This window comes from Pholcus phalangioides, unplaced genomic scaffold, assembly GCF_987345545.1.
Source record: "Pholcus phalangioides strain wild (caught in Gottingen) unplaced genomic scaffold, Ppha-v1.0 ptg000004l_1, whole genome shotgun sequence".
In the NCBI taxonomy this organism is placed as follows: Eukaryota; Metazoa; Arthropoda; class Arachnida; order Araneae; family Pholcidae; genus Pholcus; species Pholcus phalangioides.
Window position 1 is genome coordinate 1,048,304 of NW_028301597.1, and position 18,766 is coordinate 1,067,069.

General features: G+C 36.9%; 1 protein-coding gene across 2 annotated transcripts in view; it reads left to right on the plus strand.

Annotated features, from left to right (window-relative positions):
* Lrp4 (LDL receptor related protein 4) overlaps window positions 1-18,766 on the plus strand; it is a 284,958-nt gene that overhangs the window by 107,026 nt on the left and 159,166 nt on the right. For both annotated transcript variants that reach the window (XM_089255230.1, XM_089255241.1), the window contains exons 4-6: window positions 3,023-3,136; window positions 5,633-5,749; window positions 7,179-7,304. In XM_089255230.1, the coding sequence (XP_089111356.1) occupies window positions 3,023-3,136; window positions 5,633-5,749; window positions 7,179-7,304 (357 nt within the window). The remainder of the gene's footprint in view (window positions 1-3,022; window positions 3,137-5,632; window positions 5,750-7,178; window positions 7,305-18,766) is intronic.

Here is an 18,766-nt window from a genome sequence, read left to right on the forward strand (position 1 = left end):
ATTGAGCGTGTATAAAAAAAAATGTGTTTTGTGTAGTGAACAGAAAGATGAAGAGAAATATTTGGTAACGTCGATGTCAAAAGGTTTCAAGAATTGTCTTGAAAGATTAACCACCGAAGTATTAGTTCCCACTCTTTCATTCAGCACCCATCTCACCACCCGAGCAAAGAAACCGCTCCGCGCCAACACCTACTAGAAGTTCTCTAGTAGGTGTTGTCCACGCTCGGGAGAAAAAAGGGGAAAACACCTTTTAAACAAGAAAAAAAAACCAATACGCCAACAGAGGGTGGTGATCTCAATCTAAAATTGATTAGTGATAATGAAGGCATCATCGGCAAAAAAGGCCCAACATCTCCATTTGGGGGGCTGAAAAGTCGTTGATGAATAGAGCAAATAGTCGCGGGCCTAGACTAGGATCCCTGAGGAACCGAAGCTTTTATTTGACGAGTAGATGAGAGGGCTATTCCATTCCTGACCATAAATCTCCGTCCTTGCAAGTAACTGTTAAAAAATAATATGTGATGTGAACCCAGATTGATCAGTTTAGCGAGTGGGATAACATGATTTGTTTTATCAAAGGCACTTACAAATAACGTCAAGGCTCATTGCACAAGTATATTCTTTATGGTTGAATGCCTATAGAGAATAAATTCCACCACCCTTTGCAGCTGTTACGTATTTTCTAAAACCATGTTGCTCGGGTCGTACTGGTTTTGTTACTGTAAAGATGTATGGTGGTGATGAGCAAGCTCAATATATTTTCCAGGCGTCGTAACATAATTGAGAGTCACACGTATCCGCATAATTTATCTGAAAATGCCATTTCTATAGAATGACGGTATCGGAAGGCGATATTTTTAGATTGCATTCTATTGTACTCAGAAACTTACTGCAAACAAGCATGGCAGAATTCAAAACAGCTCATTTCTGGGTTTAGGCCCCGTGATACACATGCTACTAAGTAGCATGAAAGCATGTAATCATAGCGTAGGCAACCAATGAGATTATTGATAACTAGAGCCCGGATTATATTCATATGCATTTGCATATTTTGGCCTTTTTCAGCATTAATGCATGTAAATGCATAAAATCAAAGAATTTTCAGAAAAAAACGGCATATTTTTGAAGTTTTATTTAAGCTCGATCAGTTTTTTTTACAATTTCTCGAAAATATTGCTCATAACATTGGTTTTTTTTCCGAAGGTATGATTTAGTGAATTAATAGAGATGTTTGTAATACAGTATTTTCCAAATTTTAACGGTTTTATTGTAACTCTATTCCTAGAGATATGTCAAAATGTTTAAATTTTTTTAGAAATGGCGTCGAAATTCTTTTGGCGCCGGTATTTTATTACTGAGCAGCTTCAATGAATTAGAAATTAAAAACTTCTAAATAAAAAATATGTAGAAGTTGTTTGCATATGCATTTTAAAAATATGTATTTTGCATGCTGATTTTTTAATGCATATTTTCTCATTTTCGGTACAGTTCGGAATTTTTAATCTTTTCAGGATTTTTAGTAAATATTTTTGGGTTTTTAATGCATATTTTGGCATTTTAAGTGCATATTTTCATATTTTTAGAGCCTATTTCGCTACTTTTTCAGTGCATATAATCCGGGCTCTATTGATAACATTTGCACGAATGTTTCCAATAATCTCATTGGAATTATGAGATTATTACGCGTACTGTCAGTCACTCCTATGATCACTAACCCACTCACTTGGTCACTCCACGCATCCCCTCACTTGGCCACTGATACGGTTACTCAGCTACTCATTTGGTCATTCAGCTTTTCATTTTCTCTTGGTCACTAATACAGTCACTTACTATGTCACTCACCACTCACTTCATCACTCACACGGTCAGGAAAGGTGAAATGTACCGGGGATGAAACGTCGTGGGCAGAATATATCGGTAAACCATCTTGAAAGGATTTTCATCTCTTCTCCTGCTTATTTAGTACAAACATTTATGATATAAATATCGACAAATATTTTATATGGGAAATTTTGCATTGACTTTTCTCTATTGTAAAACTAATTGGACCCTTCTTGGGATATCAGACATTTCATTAATCTCCAGCATGCGTATCATTCGTAGCATAATACATCCAATGTTGTGCACACACAATGCACTTTCAAGATTTTTTTTTTCTTCATCGAATCTTCGAGATCCAACTCGGAGTTTCACAAAGAAGTCCATCGGAATTCATTCGGTTTCCTGTTCGAATCTCTAATCGAAGAATCCTTTAAAGGAAAAAAAAAATGATAATAACATCGAATGCATTCATTCACCATGCACTGACCACCATTGGTCGAAATTCGAAATAGACATAAGGCACAAGGGAATTCTATGCGAACCATAGAGATAGATAGATGTACATACGAATAAGAAAGATTTCTCGTTCTTTGATTATTCTCTTCTCTAGATCTTTGTGGTTTTCAAGCAAGATAGGTTTTTTTCCCTCCATCATGGATCTATCTCTCGGTGTATCTTTTTTCATATATACTGTATATATATATATATTAAATCATCAGAAAATGTACGAAGTTCAAAATCTGGAGAGAAAAGTAAATCCCTCTATCTTTCTGGATCTATGCGGCTGGCACACAAGATTTTCTAGAAGAAACCAAATATGCAGCTGTTTTATTCTACTTATTTATTTTTTTTTCCACATTTATTTATTTATGAACTTATACAATTCCACTTTGAGAACTTCTCGATTTCTTCAACAGAAAAGGAAAAAAAACTTTTTGGGTTTTTTTTTTCCTACTCCACTCCAGTACGAGTGCTTTAAAACGGATATGGAACAAGGAATCCCTTTTATACTTGGCTGGTTTTTTTCTCTCTCTCTCCGAAACAGAGAGATCTCATAAAATATTTAGGTATCTTTCACTTCAGCATTTTTTTTCCTCTCTATCTCAAACTTTTATTCTATGCTTTAACTTCTCGGTCCTGTTCGTTCAAGAGTTTTCTCACTTTTACTCGTATGTTCTTATTTTTTTGGCGGCCGATCAAGGCACGAGGAATTGCACGAAAAAGGAGTTCCGTTGCATGAATGGCAGATGCATCACTTCTGACTGGCACTGCGATGGCACTAACCAGTGTGGAGATAACAGCGACGAGGATTGCTGTGAGTATTTATGTGTATGATTTTTTTCTGTTTTTCTTTTTATACTTATATATTTATCGTTCGGAGAAGTGGTTCGTACTTTTCATTTAATATTTTTAATATTTTTAATATTTTTAGCTGTGTTTTTCCGATTGCGTGAGTGATCTTCATACAATCGATAAGTGATTTGAAGCGTGAAATGTTTACTTGAAATAAAACACAGTGAAAAAATACGTTTTCGATATTTTCAAGCATTGTTTTTGTTGAACGGAATAGTATGCACCGGATGTTTCCCGCAGTTTCTGAAAATAATGAAAATTCTATGGGTGGTTTCAAAATTTGAGTGAAATATTAAAAGTTATTAATAAGATGAAAATAAGCTGTACTGGTTTATTACTTGTAGGATGATAATTGGGAGAAATCTAGAAATCGAAATTTCTCTACTGTTCCGTAATAAAAAAATGTTAATTAGCAATTAGTACAATTTGCGACTTCTCCTATAAACTGAAATAAATTTAACTCATTAAACTCTCATTAATCGAGATATCTATAGTTGAAATTTTTGATTTTTTTCCCAATTTTTACGATCTTATTTAATTTTTTTTTAACTTGATTTTTTTTCAGCATGTTCAAAGTGACAAAATCAAGAATGTCAACTACCGATATCTCGTTGAATTTTTATTCAAATGTTACGGGATTAATTTACTTCTCTAAAGATGATGTCACTCCCCGCAGATCACACAAAGGTCTTAGCAATTGACTGATTCAAAGATGAATTCAAGAAAAAAGCGGAAGTAGTTGAATTTTTCCCCTGAATTTATCTTCGTAGTGACATCACACACATACATCTTCAGAAAAGTCGATATCTGGTGACCAATCTCAATGTATTAGCGATTAGCTGAGTTAGGTCTGACTGTCCATATACGATTCAGCGTATACATACTCTGCTGCTTCTATATCGTAGTTGTCTGGAGCACTCGCCCGAGTTGCGAGGAGACGGTGGCTCTATTCCCAGCGGAGGCATTTTTTTTTTCTTGAATTCATCTTCGCATCATCGAGTTGTTAAAAACTCTGTAGACAGAATAGTAAGGAAAGTCGATAAACCACATTTCACAGGCGAACCGTTCATCTTAGAGGCATACTATGCCTCTAGATCAACATAATTTACATCAATAAGATCTTTATCTATATCTTAATTTAAGATCAACTTATATTTACAGTTAGAAAAAGTATCAACGTTCATTCATATTAAATATATAATATATACAAAAATAATTTTTTATACGAACACCCTGTCTTCAAAAACCCAATCATAAAGTTGTTGCCCGGTCTCGTCTGAGGCCAACAAAAAAAGATGCGCTTTTAAGTGCAGTATTTACTGAAATATTTGAATTGAAAACAGGAGAGAAATTGCGAAAGTATATCCTAAATAAGGGGAAAGAAGTGTTGCCCGTTCGTTTTTGCTGTTCTTTCACAATTTCCCCCCAATTTCTGAATTAAAATATCTCAGTGAATATTGCACTTACAAACTAGGATTTTTTCTTTTTCTTTTGCTTCAGAAAAGACCGGGCTACAACTTTCTAACTGGGTTTTTGAGAACAGGGTACCTGTATAAAAAGTTTGTTTTTGTATTTTAATAAGTATGCAATCCCTTGCAATATGGATGACATACCTGAGGTCTACACGTTATTTGGATACTTTTGCCTAATTTGAAGTATGCCTCTAGAATCGACGGTTCGCCAATAAAATGTAGCGATTTCTTTACTACCCTGTACATTTACTTCGATATAATAAAGACAACTTTTTAGCCGTAATTGTTAATACGTTGGACGTAAATTCAAAACTATACTAAATGTACGACTTTTCCAAAACAAAATTTGTCTATCGAACGACAGTCACGAAAATCTTATCAGCCTTATATGTAGTTTGAAAAAATTGATCCAGAATTATAATAACAATTCCAATTTTTTTCAAATTTAAATAATTTCATTGTCATTTTTATATCTTATTCTTATTGAATTAAAGTGAATAGTTAATTATATGTTTACCTCAGATAATATCCAATAACATTCTAAAGAAATAATTAGGTGATAGCTCTCTGCTGAAATGAAAATACAAGTACTTCATACGGCTCTATTTTTATTAATAATTCGATTTAGCATCAATTCATGAAACAATGCTTTTCCGACGTACATTTAAAAAACTATTCCACGAAGTACGCGTAATTTAATTTACCTCAAATCTTGATTAAAATTTAATTCAATTTATCTCGATAAAATAGTAGCTTTAAAGTAACTATTGAAACTGTCGCAAATTTTACGATTTTTATGTTCGTATGGGCTCCTCACATTTAAGAGCTTTTTCATTGTATCTTTAATATCACACAAAAAACAAATTACAAAGATATCATTTATATCGTGATAAGTTCACGAAGCCGATGCTACGTAGATAACACGTCTATTCTTATGTCTGAATTTCAGATAGTGATAAATGTATATTTGCACATTTTCATTGCAGCTTCCCGAACGTGCAATACCGACGAATTCCGTTGCAATGATGGTGGATGCATATCTCTTGCGTGGAAGTGCGACAGGAATGTTGATTGTCAAGATAGCTCTGACGAAGTTGGATGCAGTAAGTTGGTGATAAAATAACTCAGAATATCATGTGCCACACTTTCATTGTACCTACCCGTGTTAGGTACAATGAAAGTGTGGCACGTGATATTGAGTTATGGAATGAATATAACCAAATGTTGAGACGATCACTGAAACATATACCGGTATTCATTGCATTTTCAATAGATTCTCATCATGTGAGGTATCTACGAAAAATATCTCTTTTTACAAAAACATGCTACTTTATCCTTAATGTTTATGATCCTGCAATTATACCCAATACGTACTATAAAAACGCACATAAGTAATTAATGAATCACCGCTTACGAATAGTAGCATATAAATTGGTCAATAAAATTCCAATTTTTTCATTACATAGATTTCTTTTCAAATACAAGGTGATTATAGTTAAAGTTCACGTATTCTGAGTAGTTTTTTCTCAAAAACATCCTAATACAGCCAAATTTTCAGGTTATTTTAATGAGACCCATGGGAGAGAGATTTATGCAATTAAAAAAATAGGTAAATTTTTGAACCACCAGGGGAATAAGTGGTGCTTTTTATTGAATTTCCCTTTTTTTCCATGGTCCATATAGCGTATATACCAAATTTAAATGGAATACGTCCACCCTAACGGGCGCTACATAGCTCTGAGTAGTTTTAGTATACTGACACTGCTCACACTTATGAAGCTCCCATTCTGATGGAGGTATTCCATTCAAAACTTGGTATATACGCTATATGGACCATAAAAAAAAAAGAAAATTCAATAAAAAAAGGCCACTTGTATTCACCTGAGGGTCAAAAACTGAACGTTTTTTTATTACATAAATTTCTTTCCCATGGTCTCATTAAGATATCCTGAAAACTTGGCTATATTCGAATGAATGCTGTAGTTTTTGAGAAAAACTACTCACAGAGAACGAGAACTTTAATTATAATCACTCAGTACATAGTTGAATACTCAAAATAGTTTAAAAGTTTAAACACACACAGAACTATTCTATGGATAAATAATGAAATTTCCCATTCAAACACAGACGTGGCGTAACTCAAAGCATCTCCGAAGTATTTATTATTAGGATCTGAAATTTGTCTCCGGGATGAAAATTATAGATTTTTCACATCTGTCGGAAACTCATTCGAAAGGTTGTTGTTCACACACACACACCACGTGAAGTCTCACACAGGCCGAGAACTCGACCATTGATAATAATGATTCAATACCGTGATCAGTCTCTGGAAATTCCAGCACAGCACCGAGAATCAAGAAATGTCGAAACTTTACGTTTAATCGAGGAACTTCGCAGCGAAATATTTATTCACCGGTGCCAGAATGAAACAGTTGTATGTCTTCGATGTGTGACGATACCCAAAGAGTACATAACTCTGTTTATGAGCGTTGGTGCACAAGAGTTAATAAGTTGTTGTTTTGTCTCTCGCAGGCGAATTCGATGACATGACTTGCCCTCCGAGCCAATATCGATGCTCCAACGGACGCTGCATCTCGGCCTCGTACGAATGCGATGGCGATAACGATTGCGGGGATTGGTCAGACGAAGCGAAATGTGGTAAGTTGGTTGGACTCTCTCCGTGATTAGTTAGATTTCATCGGAAGTTTAATGTTTAATGCTCCGAGAGGTCTTCGATTTCACCCTCCAAGTTCTATCGCTGTTCGCCATCCATCCATCCATCCCGGTAATTGACGACTTGGAAAGCGTCGGTCGGTCGGCCTTAACATTACAGATAGATACGTCGATTTGTGGAAAGGATCTCATTCACTTCCCAACGTGCTCGGCCGCCTAAAATCTAGAGGAAACACTGTAATTTGTGAAATTAAATCTGTATCATTACAAGTTAGTAAGTGAGAGTGCATTGCGGATCGCTTTCTGCTCACATGCATGAGTGTTGCATCCAGTTACGTGCCTTCATTTCCTTCTCGAATGCATACGCAGCCTGACCGCTATATCATGATATATTAGGATCAGATGTGTTTGTTCTCTCAGTTGGCTAAGTGCATTGATACTGATACCGATGCTAATTACGACGAACTGTTTTAGCGTGATGAGCTTTTCCCTCTGCAGAGCCCGCCATGAAGATGTAGTTGTAAAATCATCCACCACATAAATCTTTCTGCGAACACCTCGAATGTTCAGTCATTGCACATATCGCAGGATATATGCCAGCCGCTGTGGTGGTCGAGTGGTCATAGTGACGGACGGACACCCGGATTCGAGCCCCACCGTCGCAGCAGTGGTGGTCGGCTGAAGTTGGTTTCCTGTGGTTCCCAATTTCGAGGAGAAAATGTGAGCCGATCTCTCACTTTAAAAAAAGTCTCGCCAAGGAGAGCAACAGGCCTACAAACAGTACAAGTATTCAGAGATTACAGTTCACTCACTTCACTTCTGAAGTATAGATGGTAGCACTGAGAAATCAGACATAACACTAGATACGCACTCAGACTGTTAGGTACACACACTTACACTTCCGGCACTAACCACTAGGTAGTAAATCGTACACGGCGATAGACCTGAGTTGTGCTCGGTTTGAAAAAAAGAAAGGGTATATAACAGTCAGAGAGCAACAGGACTATAACGATGTAATTATTCAGCCATTACTTTTCACTCGTGGTTAGAAAAAACGATGCCAGATGGCAGCACTGCAGATAATAAGCATTGCAAAGAAACAAACTTCACGTTAGGTTCACACGTACGCGCACATTCCAACATGTATCAGTTCGTTAGAAGTTCCGCAGAGAAATATGAAAGAGATGCATGTGTGGTTCAGTACTAGTCGTAGGATATATACCAGTGTTTCCTAACATTTTAACGGATCCCACAGTAGTGAAGCACAGCGGACCTCCCTGTAGTGCCTATTAATGCCCCGCACACCGCCGTAGTGTCAGAAGATCGATTTCAACTCCCCTCCCCCTTCCATAAAATCGAAAATGTGTTGTTTTATATAATTTGCATATCATAAAAAATTCATTAATTACGATTACGAATTCATTAATACTCATGGACCCCCGGGGATCCACGGATCACAGGTTGAAAAACACTTATATATACTATATCTATATAAATACAGTATGCTTTTAATACGTATATGATATTGAAATGAGAACTATATCAGCTTCTGCCTCTTAGATCACATACTCTCCTACTACTGCTATTTAACCATAGATGCACCTCGTACTCACTCCACTGCGGAATTTGCGGGAACGTGTTGTGTGTGTGTGCGTGCCCTTAACGTATTTATGTTGTCAGAGTTGTGATTATTTCGTGTGATTATTCTCGCTGGCGCTGCCATCTGCCTTCCATATTTTCAAGTAAAGATGGTTGAATTTTCATATGATGTAATTATCGTGATGTAGGTCTGCTCTCTTTGTGGAGAGACTTTTTTTTCAAATGAGAGACCAGTGCGTCCTCGAAGTTAGAAAACCGCAGAAAACCAAATTCAGCCGACCACCACTGTGCCGCCAACGGGGTTCGAACCTTTCTTTTCTTTTAAACCGAGCACAACTCAGGTCTATCACCATCTATGGGCGATTTACTACCTAGTGAGTTGTGCCGGAAGTTTAACTGTGTGAACCTAACAGTCTGAGTGCGAATGTAGTGTTGTGGTGTATTTTCCAGTGCCGCCATCTATATTTCAGAGGTGAAGTGAGTGATGTGTTATGATTGAATTAAATTTGTACTGTTTGGAAGTCTGTTGCGAGACTTTTTGAAGGGTAGATCAGCTCGCATTCGCGCCTTGAAGTTGGGAATCACAGAAAACCAACTTCAGCCGACCACCACTGTGGCGACGGTGGGGTTCGAACCCCGGACTCAGTGGTCATAGCGTCACTATGACCACTCGACCACCGTAGCGGCGGAGTTCGAACCTGGATCCTCATGAGAAGAGACTCCAACACGATGCCCATGTGACCGAGCAGCATTTAGATTGAAAGTAAACTAAAAATTAACATGTACGGAATTAAAGGATTGCATTTTCTCAAATTAGGGAAATTCGCGAATTATAGGTAGGGAATTACCGGTACATTTGTAAATGAGCTATTTATCCACGCGGGTTCCATCCCCTAGAAATTATGAGAATTTGTATTGATGTATGAAAAGCAATATGTACACATAGACTAACTCTTTCGACGAATGTACGGCTTCCCACATTATCGGAATATAGGGTTACCAAATTCGGCAAACTGAGAAAGGAGGACACTTGCACGCTCACGCTTGGTAACGTCAATTTTTCCCAATTTCCATAACAGATGGTGCCACTATGCTAACGAAAAACCCACCACCTTTCTTTTTTTTTTTAATTACGTGATCCTCACGTATTCCCAAGGGATCAGCATGATCCGTCCAGGGAATTTGTAATTTTAATATCGATATTTCTCAGAGTTAGCAATTGGTTGAGGGAAGAGGACGGCGTCACCAAGATATTCCTATTTTTTTCTGCTAGTCTCAAATGTAGGGCAGTGGAAAAAACACATGATTCCAAGTTTCTAGTTGACTTAAATTACAATTTCTACAGTGAGTATCAGAATTTATAGTTAAAAAAAAAAAGTCATACATATTTATCAGAACAGATTTACTTCCAAAACGCAATTGTATCAGTACTCTTTTGTATAAAATTTTAGATGTGCTCAATAGGTAGTCCTTAACTACAAAATTATTTTTAATATAAATAATAATAAATTTAATATAAATAATATAAGATCTGGTGCGGTAAAAAAGTGGAGCCATTACATGTTTCAAGAAATCGCATATCTAATTGGATACTCTGTGAAATTAGTGTGTCCATTAGAAATGGGATATGCTGCTTGTGAACAATGGGGTTATTAATCAGTTTAAGGTAGCTAAAGCCAGTATAAATCGAAAATTTTCCACAGTGAAGATAACAAGCTATTTTTGTTGTTTTCGGGTGTACGTGAATAATTATTAAGGAGTTTGAAGAGTCATAACTTAGGAAATCTTGCTTTTTCATGGATAGAATGCGTCTATAAAGATTCATAAATAATTTTTTGAGTATTATTGCCACTCGTGGCTGCCCCAATTCGATCCGAAGCATATAACCAGGTGTAATTGATGGCAAGCGCTATAATTTTTTCACAAAAAAAAAAGCGAATATGTGTTCGAATTCATCAATGTAGCCTCTCGACCAGACCGGTGCTCCGTATGTAAAACACAGAAAGTATAATTGAACGGAAAAGTTTCATTGCAACATTGATGGATGTTGTTTTTTCTTTCATAAAAATGGGCCATGCTCTTTGAATAGCGGATTTTGTCTTTGCCACGAGAACCTAGTTTTTGCTATTCTATAAATGAGCCAAATGACGAGAATGGGACACCCAAGTAAGTATAATTATTTACTATTTCCAAGAGGAATATATTCCGGAATCTCCACTTTTCAGCTTTTTTTAATTTACCCACTACGTCTGAAAACCACGATCTTCGTTTTATCAACATTGATTTTTAACTGGAAAATCCTCACAAAATATTCTATCAAGTATATTTATTTTCTTTTGTATATTTATAGGCGAATCCTTAGAAATACTAAATCATCGGCAAAAAATAGAGAGTGAATTGAAATAGCTGAACTAAGTTGGATCGGGACAATACCCTAGTTATTAAGACGATTTATATAAGTTCAATAATATATAAACCCTATCGGAATAGAGTGAAATTAAAACCTCACTGTAAAGAAGCGTATATCTCGTATTCTTTCTCACTGTTAATTATATCAACACGGAATGGTGAAATTTTATGTTTCAGACAACATGAGAAAGTTTTGATTAAAGTTATGATACCATTTTTATAATTCAATTGCGTACGCAAGAATAGTACAGATATGCACTTACACGCGCTTACACGACGAAGCGGCAGGACGCTTTGGCGAATCAATATTCTTCGGCGAAGCTAAATTATAAGTTACTTTAAAATTCTGTTAAATAAATCGATTTTAGGCAGAAATATGAAAAATAAGAAACCGTATACAGAGTGGTTCATTAGGGGAAACCCACCATTCCGTCGCCATCACTTACTAGCAAGAGTTCGGCGAAATCCAATTTGGATCTAACACGTAGCCGCTCGCCTCATCCTTGGCATCAATAATTCGCTGCTTTTGGCCCCGCCGAGCGTCTCGATATATTCAAGGCGAGTTTTGCACAATCAATCAAATCACCCCCTGCGTACCATTAACTCTATCTCCATCTCGCGCTTTCTGTGCTTTGGTGGTGGCGAGAAATATCGAGTGATGGTGATGGTGGCCCGCTCGGCCTCTCGTCCTCCTTTTGCCCTGTCCATCATTTTCTACTGGGCTTCCGGATCGATTTTGCATCCATTTGACCGCCTCCAAACATTTTAGAGCAGAATGAACTGGGAAAAAAAAGCCGTTTCTCCGACATTCCTGTTTGGCATCGAAAAAAAGCTCCAAATTCTATTTTTTTTACACTCCCTACTGACGCTATTTTTTAAATCGAATAAAACGAAATTTTGTATCACAACACTTTCTTTGCATAAAAGAGTTCACACATTATTTCAAGAAACATGTTTTTTCTCCCCAATTGTGTGCAACCAAAAACTCTGCTTTATGCTAAAGATTGATTGGCTTTTCATCGTTGAAGTCTTTCGACATCGAAAAGGGAGCGAAAAAACAAATTAAATAGGACTGTGTGAAAGGCAGATTATCGATAACCTTTTACGAAAAAGAAAATATTTCAGTTTTCACTCGTACCGAAAAAAAAGATTGGTTGAAAAAGTGAGAAAACAAATTGTGCAAAATCGAAAACAAACTAGAGTTTCGGAGAATATATCTGAAGAAACTTCCATGCATAAAATTTTAACACGTGTTTTCATTCTGGTCTTGGGAGAAATATCAAAACTGTGACATGACGCACACAATTTCAAACATTTCGTATTTCTTAATCGAAAGATTGAAAACATGCTGAAAATTTCTGCATAATACAAAGCTTTGAGAAATAATTTCATTTGGCTTCGTTGAGAAGTTTCAGCATTTCCCTCCCCCCCCCCCATCGGTACTTTCTCACAAGGAAAGGGTCCAAGGTGCCGTCCACAAAAAAATTATGAAAATATTGATGAACATTCACCTCACCCAGAAATACAAAAACAAAAAATGAGCAATGGAGTGCAATTATTAAAGCCGCAAAAAATGGCTACAATTGGCTACACGTCGCTTCTTGACGACATCTATATATAAGACTTAACTTTCTTCCCTCTCCATCTTCTCTCTTTCTCTCCTAGCACACAACTGTATATAGTTATTTCTTTTTTTTTAACTCCCTCTTTCTTTATCTGTGCTATACTAACACCATCTATAACAGAAGGCCTCCGTGCAAAGCTCGTGACGTCACTGAAGAAGGTCATCTGACCTATAGCCATTGGATATACTATAAAAAAGAATAAAGATGGCGCATGCGTCGGCCTGCTATTATCATGGCTATAGGTAAGATCACCTTCGTCAGTGACGTCACGAGTTTCGCGTGGAGGCCTTCTGTTATCGATTGTGCTAACTATACCTAATCACAACGTTTTTGAATGGCATCACTTTAATTTTTTTTTCAAATTCATTTTTGGCCTCTATTGGCGTTCAAAATATTAATGTTTACAATTTTTTTTAGTGACCCGTAATAATTCCGCCGGATTTTTTAAATTTTTCTGCACATTCAAATGAGTAGAATCAGTGGAAATTTATTCAAAACGTTTTTAAATACGCCACCTTGGGACCCTTTCCTTGTCAATTATTCTGAATCACATAAGTCGTAGAAACTAAGGTTCGATGTTTTCATAGTATATTGCTCACCATTTTCAATATACATGCCTTAAGACTCCCAATTTACTCGAATTAATTATAAAATGCAGAGAGAGATGCAAAATTTCGTTAACTGTTCACTGAGGGTACTTGGCATTGATACAGTATCAATCGAGGAAGGGTATTGAAGAAAATACGCAAATGTGTACTTGATTCTTTTTCGTGGGTCATTGTTATTCCCATCCCATAGAAAGCGTTTAGCTTGAGGAATTGGAAACAGTGGCATTGACTAAAAATAGATCATTCGGATCGGTTGAAATCCAGTAATATGTCAGTTTATGCCGCTCTTCCATTTTCAAAACATTCTCCGGTATGCAGCACTCCAAAGCAAAAACCAAGAGATTTGATGGTTCGTAGTTCTGCGTCTCTTTACGTCCTTTATAATGGAAAAGTGCATCACATTGAACTCGTCCCAAAAATTCGTCAAGTCGAGTACTAAATTTTTATTGAAACCTCAGATTATGAAGGGCATATTTATAATATATATTTATACTTCGGTCAGCCAAAGTATGCACTGACTAAACCTTACGTTGTGGCATCCACATGCTAATTGGTAGTCAGCACTACTGCTGTGAAAAGTGTTTCAAAGCAGCTGTCGACAGTGCAGATGCGCGATTTTGGTATAAAGCTTGGAGCAATCCCCTCGAAGTTGGAAAACTGCAGTAATGGCTTTTGTACTTTCATAATTTGATTATGAAAGTACTGTGCTGTGATCACAGCACGACGTGCATGTATGGTTATGTAGCGGTATAAGCTTTTGGGCTCCTTTATCCCGAACACCGTGTATGTAATTCAAGATAAGTTTTTCCCCCATCATCTCTTTTATTCAAAAAAACAAGTCAGACGGTGTTTCCAATCCACAAACTTTTCTGTCGCTAAGATGGATGTTCATTCAACTGGGCTATTTCACCCCTTGACTGGCCACTATGAGTTATTCCATATTAAGCGATCACGTATTACGTTACACGTGAAAAATAAGTACGAAACGAACACTTAGGACAATTTTTTAACTTTTCTGTGCACAGTTTCCCGAGAACGAAGCACGCGCCTGCGCACACTCTCCAGAAACCATTTCACCGTTCATTTTGAGGAAATGGAAAGGAAATTGAAAGCGATAAACACGCTGGGTATAAAAGCAAAGAAGAGGGCCTCCTGCTCGCACGTACTCCATTCATTATTTCAGAAAAATAAAAAAAAAGGCGAAGAAGATGAGGAGGAAATTGTTATTTTCTTATTTCCTGTAGAATCCACTTAAAAGGTAATAAGAATATGAGATTCTCTCGGAGCCTCGCAGCTCCGTATTCGTTGCTTACACTTTCACTATTTTTACCTTCGTCTAGCAAATTCAATACGAGTTACAGCTTACGCTCAAGTAAATACCTCGAAAATTTCAATTTCATTATTCGTACTATACTCATTCAACGTCTTATTTCCGGGGAGGAGGAAAAAAAAAGTTTCTCCGCAAATTCTATGTTTTTCGAAAGCGGACGGTGTTGTTCTCTTATTCGATACCATTCCATTCACTTAGGGTATGACAAATTACGGTATTGGACTCGGCGCGCTTTCGTAACACGAGGCAGAAAATTCGTCGAAATATCATTGTATAGAGAGACGGTTTCCGATACCGTATCATGAAAAACTCAATTCACTAGACTTTAATCTGAAATAAGAGAAGGCGGGGGAAAAATATATTCCAATTTTAACTTGATTTACAAAGAACGTGAGGAGACTCACATCGAGGAATGATAAACAGCATATACGATGCTAAAATAAATTTATCAAGTTACATTAAATAACATCTAGATATACACATAAATTTTTTTCATAACTAAAAAGTATATAGCGTGTACATAAATATTATTTTTTGGCCTGAACCCAACACAGTTTGGATATGATAGCCTCTGTTCGAGAGGAAATGAAATTATAGAACCACGTTCTCAGAACTAACGGGAGCAGTTGTGAAAAAAAAATGGCCTTTTTTTATTATTTCATTTGCATACCAATAAAACAGGACCTTCCAAAAGTCTTCCAGACACAAACGGAGAAAAAAAATTCCAAATTCCGTATTAAAATCCAGTTCTTTGAATATAAAAAATATATATATTCAACATCTGGTATCTAAAGTGTATATTTTACATTTATAATGCGAAAGAGACGTTACTGTTTTTTCTTTCCCCCGCATTCATTTTTCATGTTTTGATGAATAAGTGAATATTGGTATCGGGCCACATACGCTGTGCAAATGCAACACTTTTTCCCATCTTTATTTTTATTTTTCGTAAACTGTTTTTCGGATTGTTGTTTATCGTTTTGTTTGAAAAATCGACTAAGACATTAAAAAAAAGGAAAAATTTTTTAGTATAACTAGCGTCGTAGACTTTAAGCCAGGGGTCTTCAACCTTTCAGACGTTCCGAGCGAAATCAAAGTTCTTACGAAGCCCGCGGACCACCAGGTCACACCGCGGTATTCTTGTTCGTGTTTTTTTTTTTTGAACAGGGTTCCTTTTTAAAATTATTGAATACTTTCATTTACTTTGAATTTAAATTTTTTTTTTTACTTTCAAATAATTTCTTTTCATTAACTTATTCATTAATCAATTCTTTTCAGTTAATTTTTTTCATTCATTCTTTATTTATTATTTCTTTTATTATATAAACCAGAAATTCACCCAACAGACCCGAAATTATTTTTTTCATTAATTTTACATTTTCATCAATTTTTAAAATATTTATTTCAAAAGTTCTTAATTATTTTCATTAACTATTACTTTTAACAATTCTGAAGTCACTCTTTAAAATTCTGAACTTATTCTTTAAAATTCTGAAATTACTCTTTACTCGTTACAATTCTGAAATTGATCTTAACAATTCTGAAACTTACTCTCATTATTAATTAACTCTAAATTATGAAATTATTTTTCCTCGAAAACCATAAAATTATTTCTTTCCTTAAGGAGTTTTTCAGCAATTCTTAAAATTCTGCAACTATGTATACCTTTTGGATGCTGAATCTCTAAATATGACTCCGGGACACCAAGAATTCGCATCACAATTGAATCTGGAAAGTATTCATAGCACTAAATCATAGAATAAAGATATATTATTTAAATGTGATATACTACTATCATACTCTATGCTCTAAATACAGCAGTACAGAGTACAGCAGTGGCCATAGCTCTCTTATCCGAGGATGATGTCGCTCTCCGCTATCCATACGAAGATGTTTATCAGCTGGCTGATGAGAAGACATATTTAGGAAAGAGAGAAAACTCAACTGCGCTTTTATAGAGAATCTAACCCACGTCTTTTCACTTTCCGGATGAACGCCCTAGACCACTAGACTACAAAGGCAATGAATATCTCGTGGTATAGTGGTCTAGGGCATTCACCCGGAAAGTGAAAGGACGTGGGTTCGATTTCCCGCAAGGGCAGTTGAATTTTCTGTCTTTCTAAATATATTTTCGCATCAGCCAGCTGTTAAAAACCTTCGTACTCTCTTTAACGATTTTTTTTTATTATCTTTTTTTTTTGGGTTATTTTTTTTGTAAATTATTCGTTTTTCTATGTAAAGTAGTTATTGTCTAAAAATGGTCGGTGGGCCACAGAAAAAATCGTGGAGGGCCACATTTGGTCAGCGGGTCAGTAAGATGAATACTCCTTAAGGTGTCGGTTTGTGAAAAGGTTTTTTTTCCAATTTTTGTTACCGTGATCTTGGTTTCTGTCGCTATGGTGTTCGAGTGGTCATAGTGACGGACTCCCATCGCGAGGACCCGAAACCAACCATGACCTCCACTCTGTCCCTCATAGGGGATATAAGCTGGTCACCCAGAGGGTTTGGGCCATGGTGGAAGAGCGGTGCAACATCAGAAGCACTAAGCATCGAAAGACCATCAGCGGGCAAGAAGACAAAAAGTTGAGGTTACATGGGCAGGGGCGTACGCACGTCGCCATCAGGCCTCGAAGGGGGGCCCACGAATAACTATAGACACATATATATAAGAGAGATATATAAACGTATACATATACAAACATATAAACACTCATATGTATAATATATACAAGACAGGCGGCATTGTGTCCATTGACAGCAACGGGAATCAAGGAACTTCAGTGTCTGTCAGAAGCCGCGCACAGACACCGTGAGACAACCCCAAAATATCTCATCTCATGCCAGAGAATCACAATCTGATGCTGATGAAGGGTTGTTATCGCCTTGTGAGGGAACTGAAACATTCGTACTTTGGCATTGTTTCGTGACTGTGATTTTGTCTTTGTTTGAAATGACGTATCTAATAAGGCGCTTAATTCTTTCGATTCTGGAGTGTTTTCTCAGTAACTGCAACTTTCAGGTAGTGTAATATCATCATCGTACATCGCGAGGAACCGGGTTCGCCCCACCGTCGCCATAGTGGTGGTCGGCTGAAGTTGGTTTTCCGTGGTTCCCAACTTCAAGGCGCGAATGCGAGCCGATCTTCCGTTTAAAAAGTCTCGCCACAGAGAGCAACAGACCTACAAACAGTACGAATGTAATTTAATCATAACACATCACTCACTTCCCTTCTGAAATATAGATGGCAGCACTGAAAAATCAGACACTACATATGCACTCAGACTGTTAGATACACACACAGTTACACTTCCGGAGCCGAAATAGCTCAGTTGGAAGAGCGTTAGACTAAAGGTCTCTGGTTCGATCCCGGGTTTAGGCAAGTGAAAGTTTTTTCGCCCGAGTGGCGCCATGGTAAGATACTCATCTTCCACTGCGAAGGTTACCATCAAGGACCATGGGTTCGAATCTGGGCATAGAACGTTAGAAGCAAGTTCTTTACCTACCGAACCTGGGGCGGCCACCCATGGATGGAGCCTTTATTTCCCACCCAACTCTGATTGGAAATTGCAGTATGGCGATATATGGCCTGAGTTAGTGTGTGCGATAAAGCAGTTGCACTTCCGGCACAACTCACTAGGTAGTAAATCGCCCATAAATGGTGATAGACCGGAGTTGTGCTCGGTTTGAAAGAAAAGATCTTGGATTCTCAAGTGTGTCACAATCAGGGGCGTACCCAGAAATGACATTTGTGGTAGGGGACACATAGCAAAAAAAGCATATAAATTAATTTAAATATCACACAAAGGTATTTTCTCCAGATGTTTAATTTTGTCCTACAATATTTAAAAATATTTTTAATTTTTGGTTGTCTTGTAG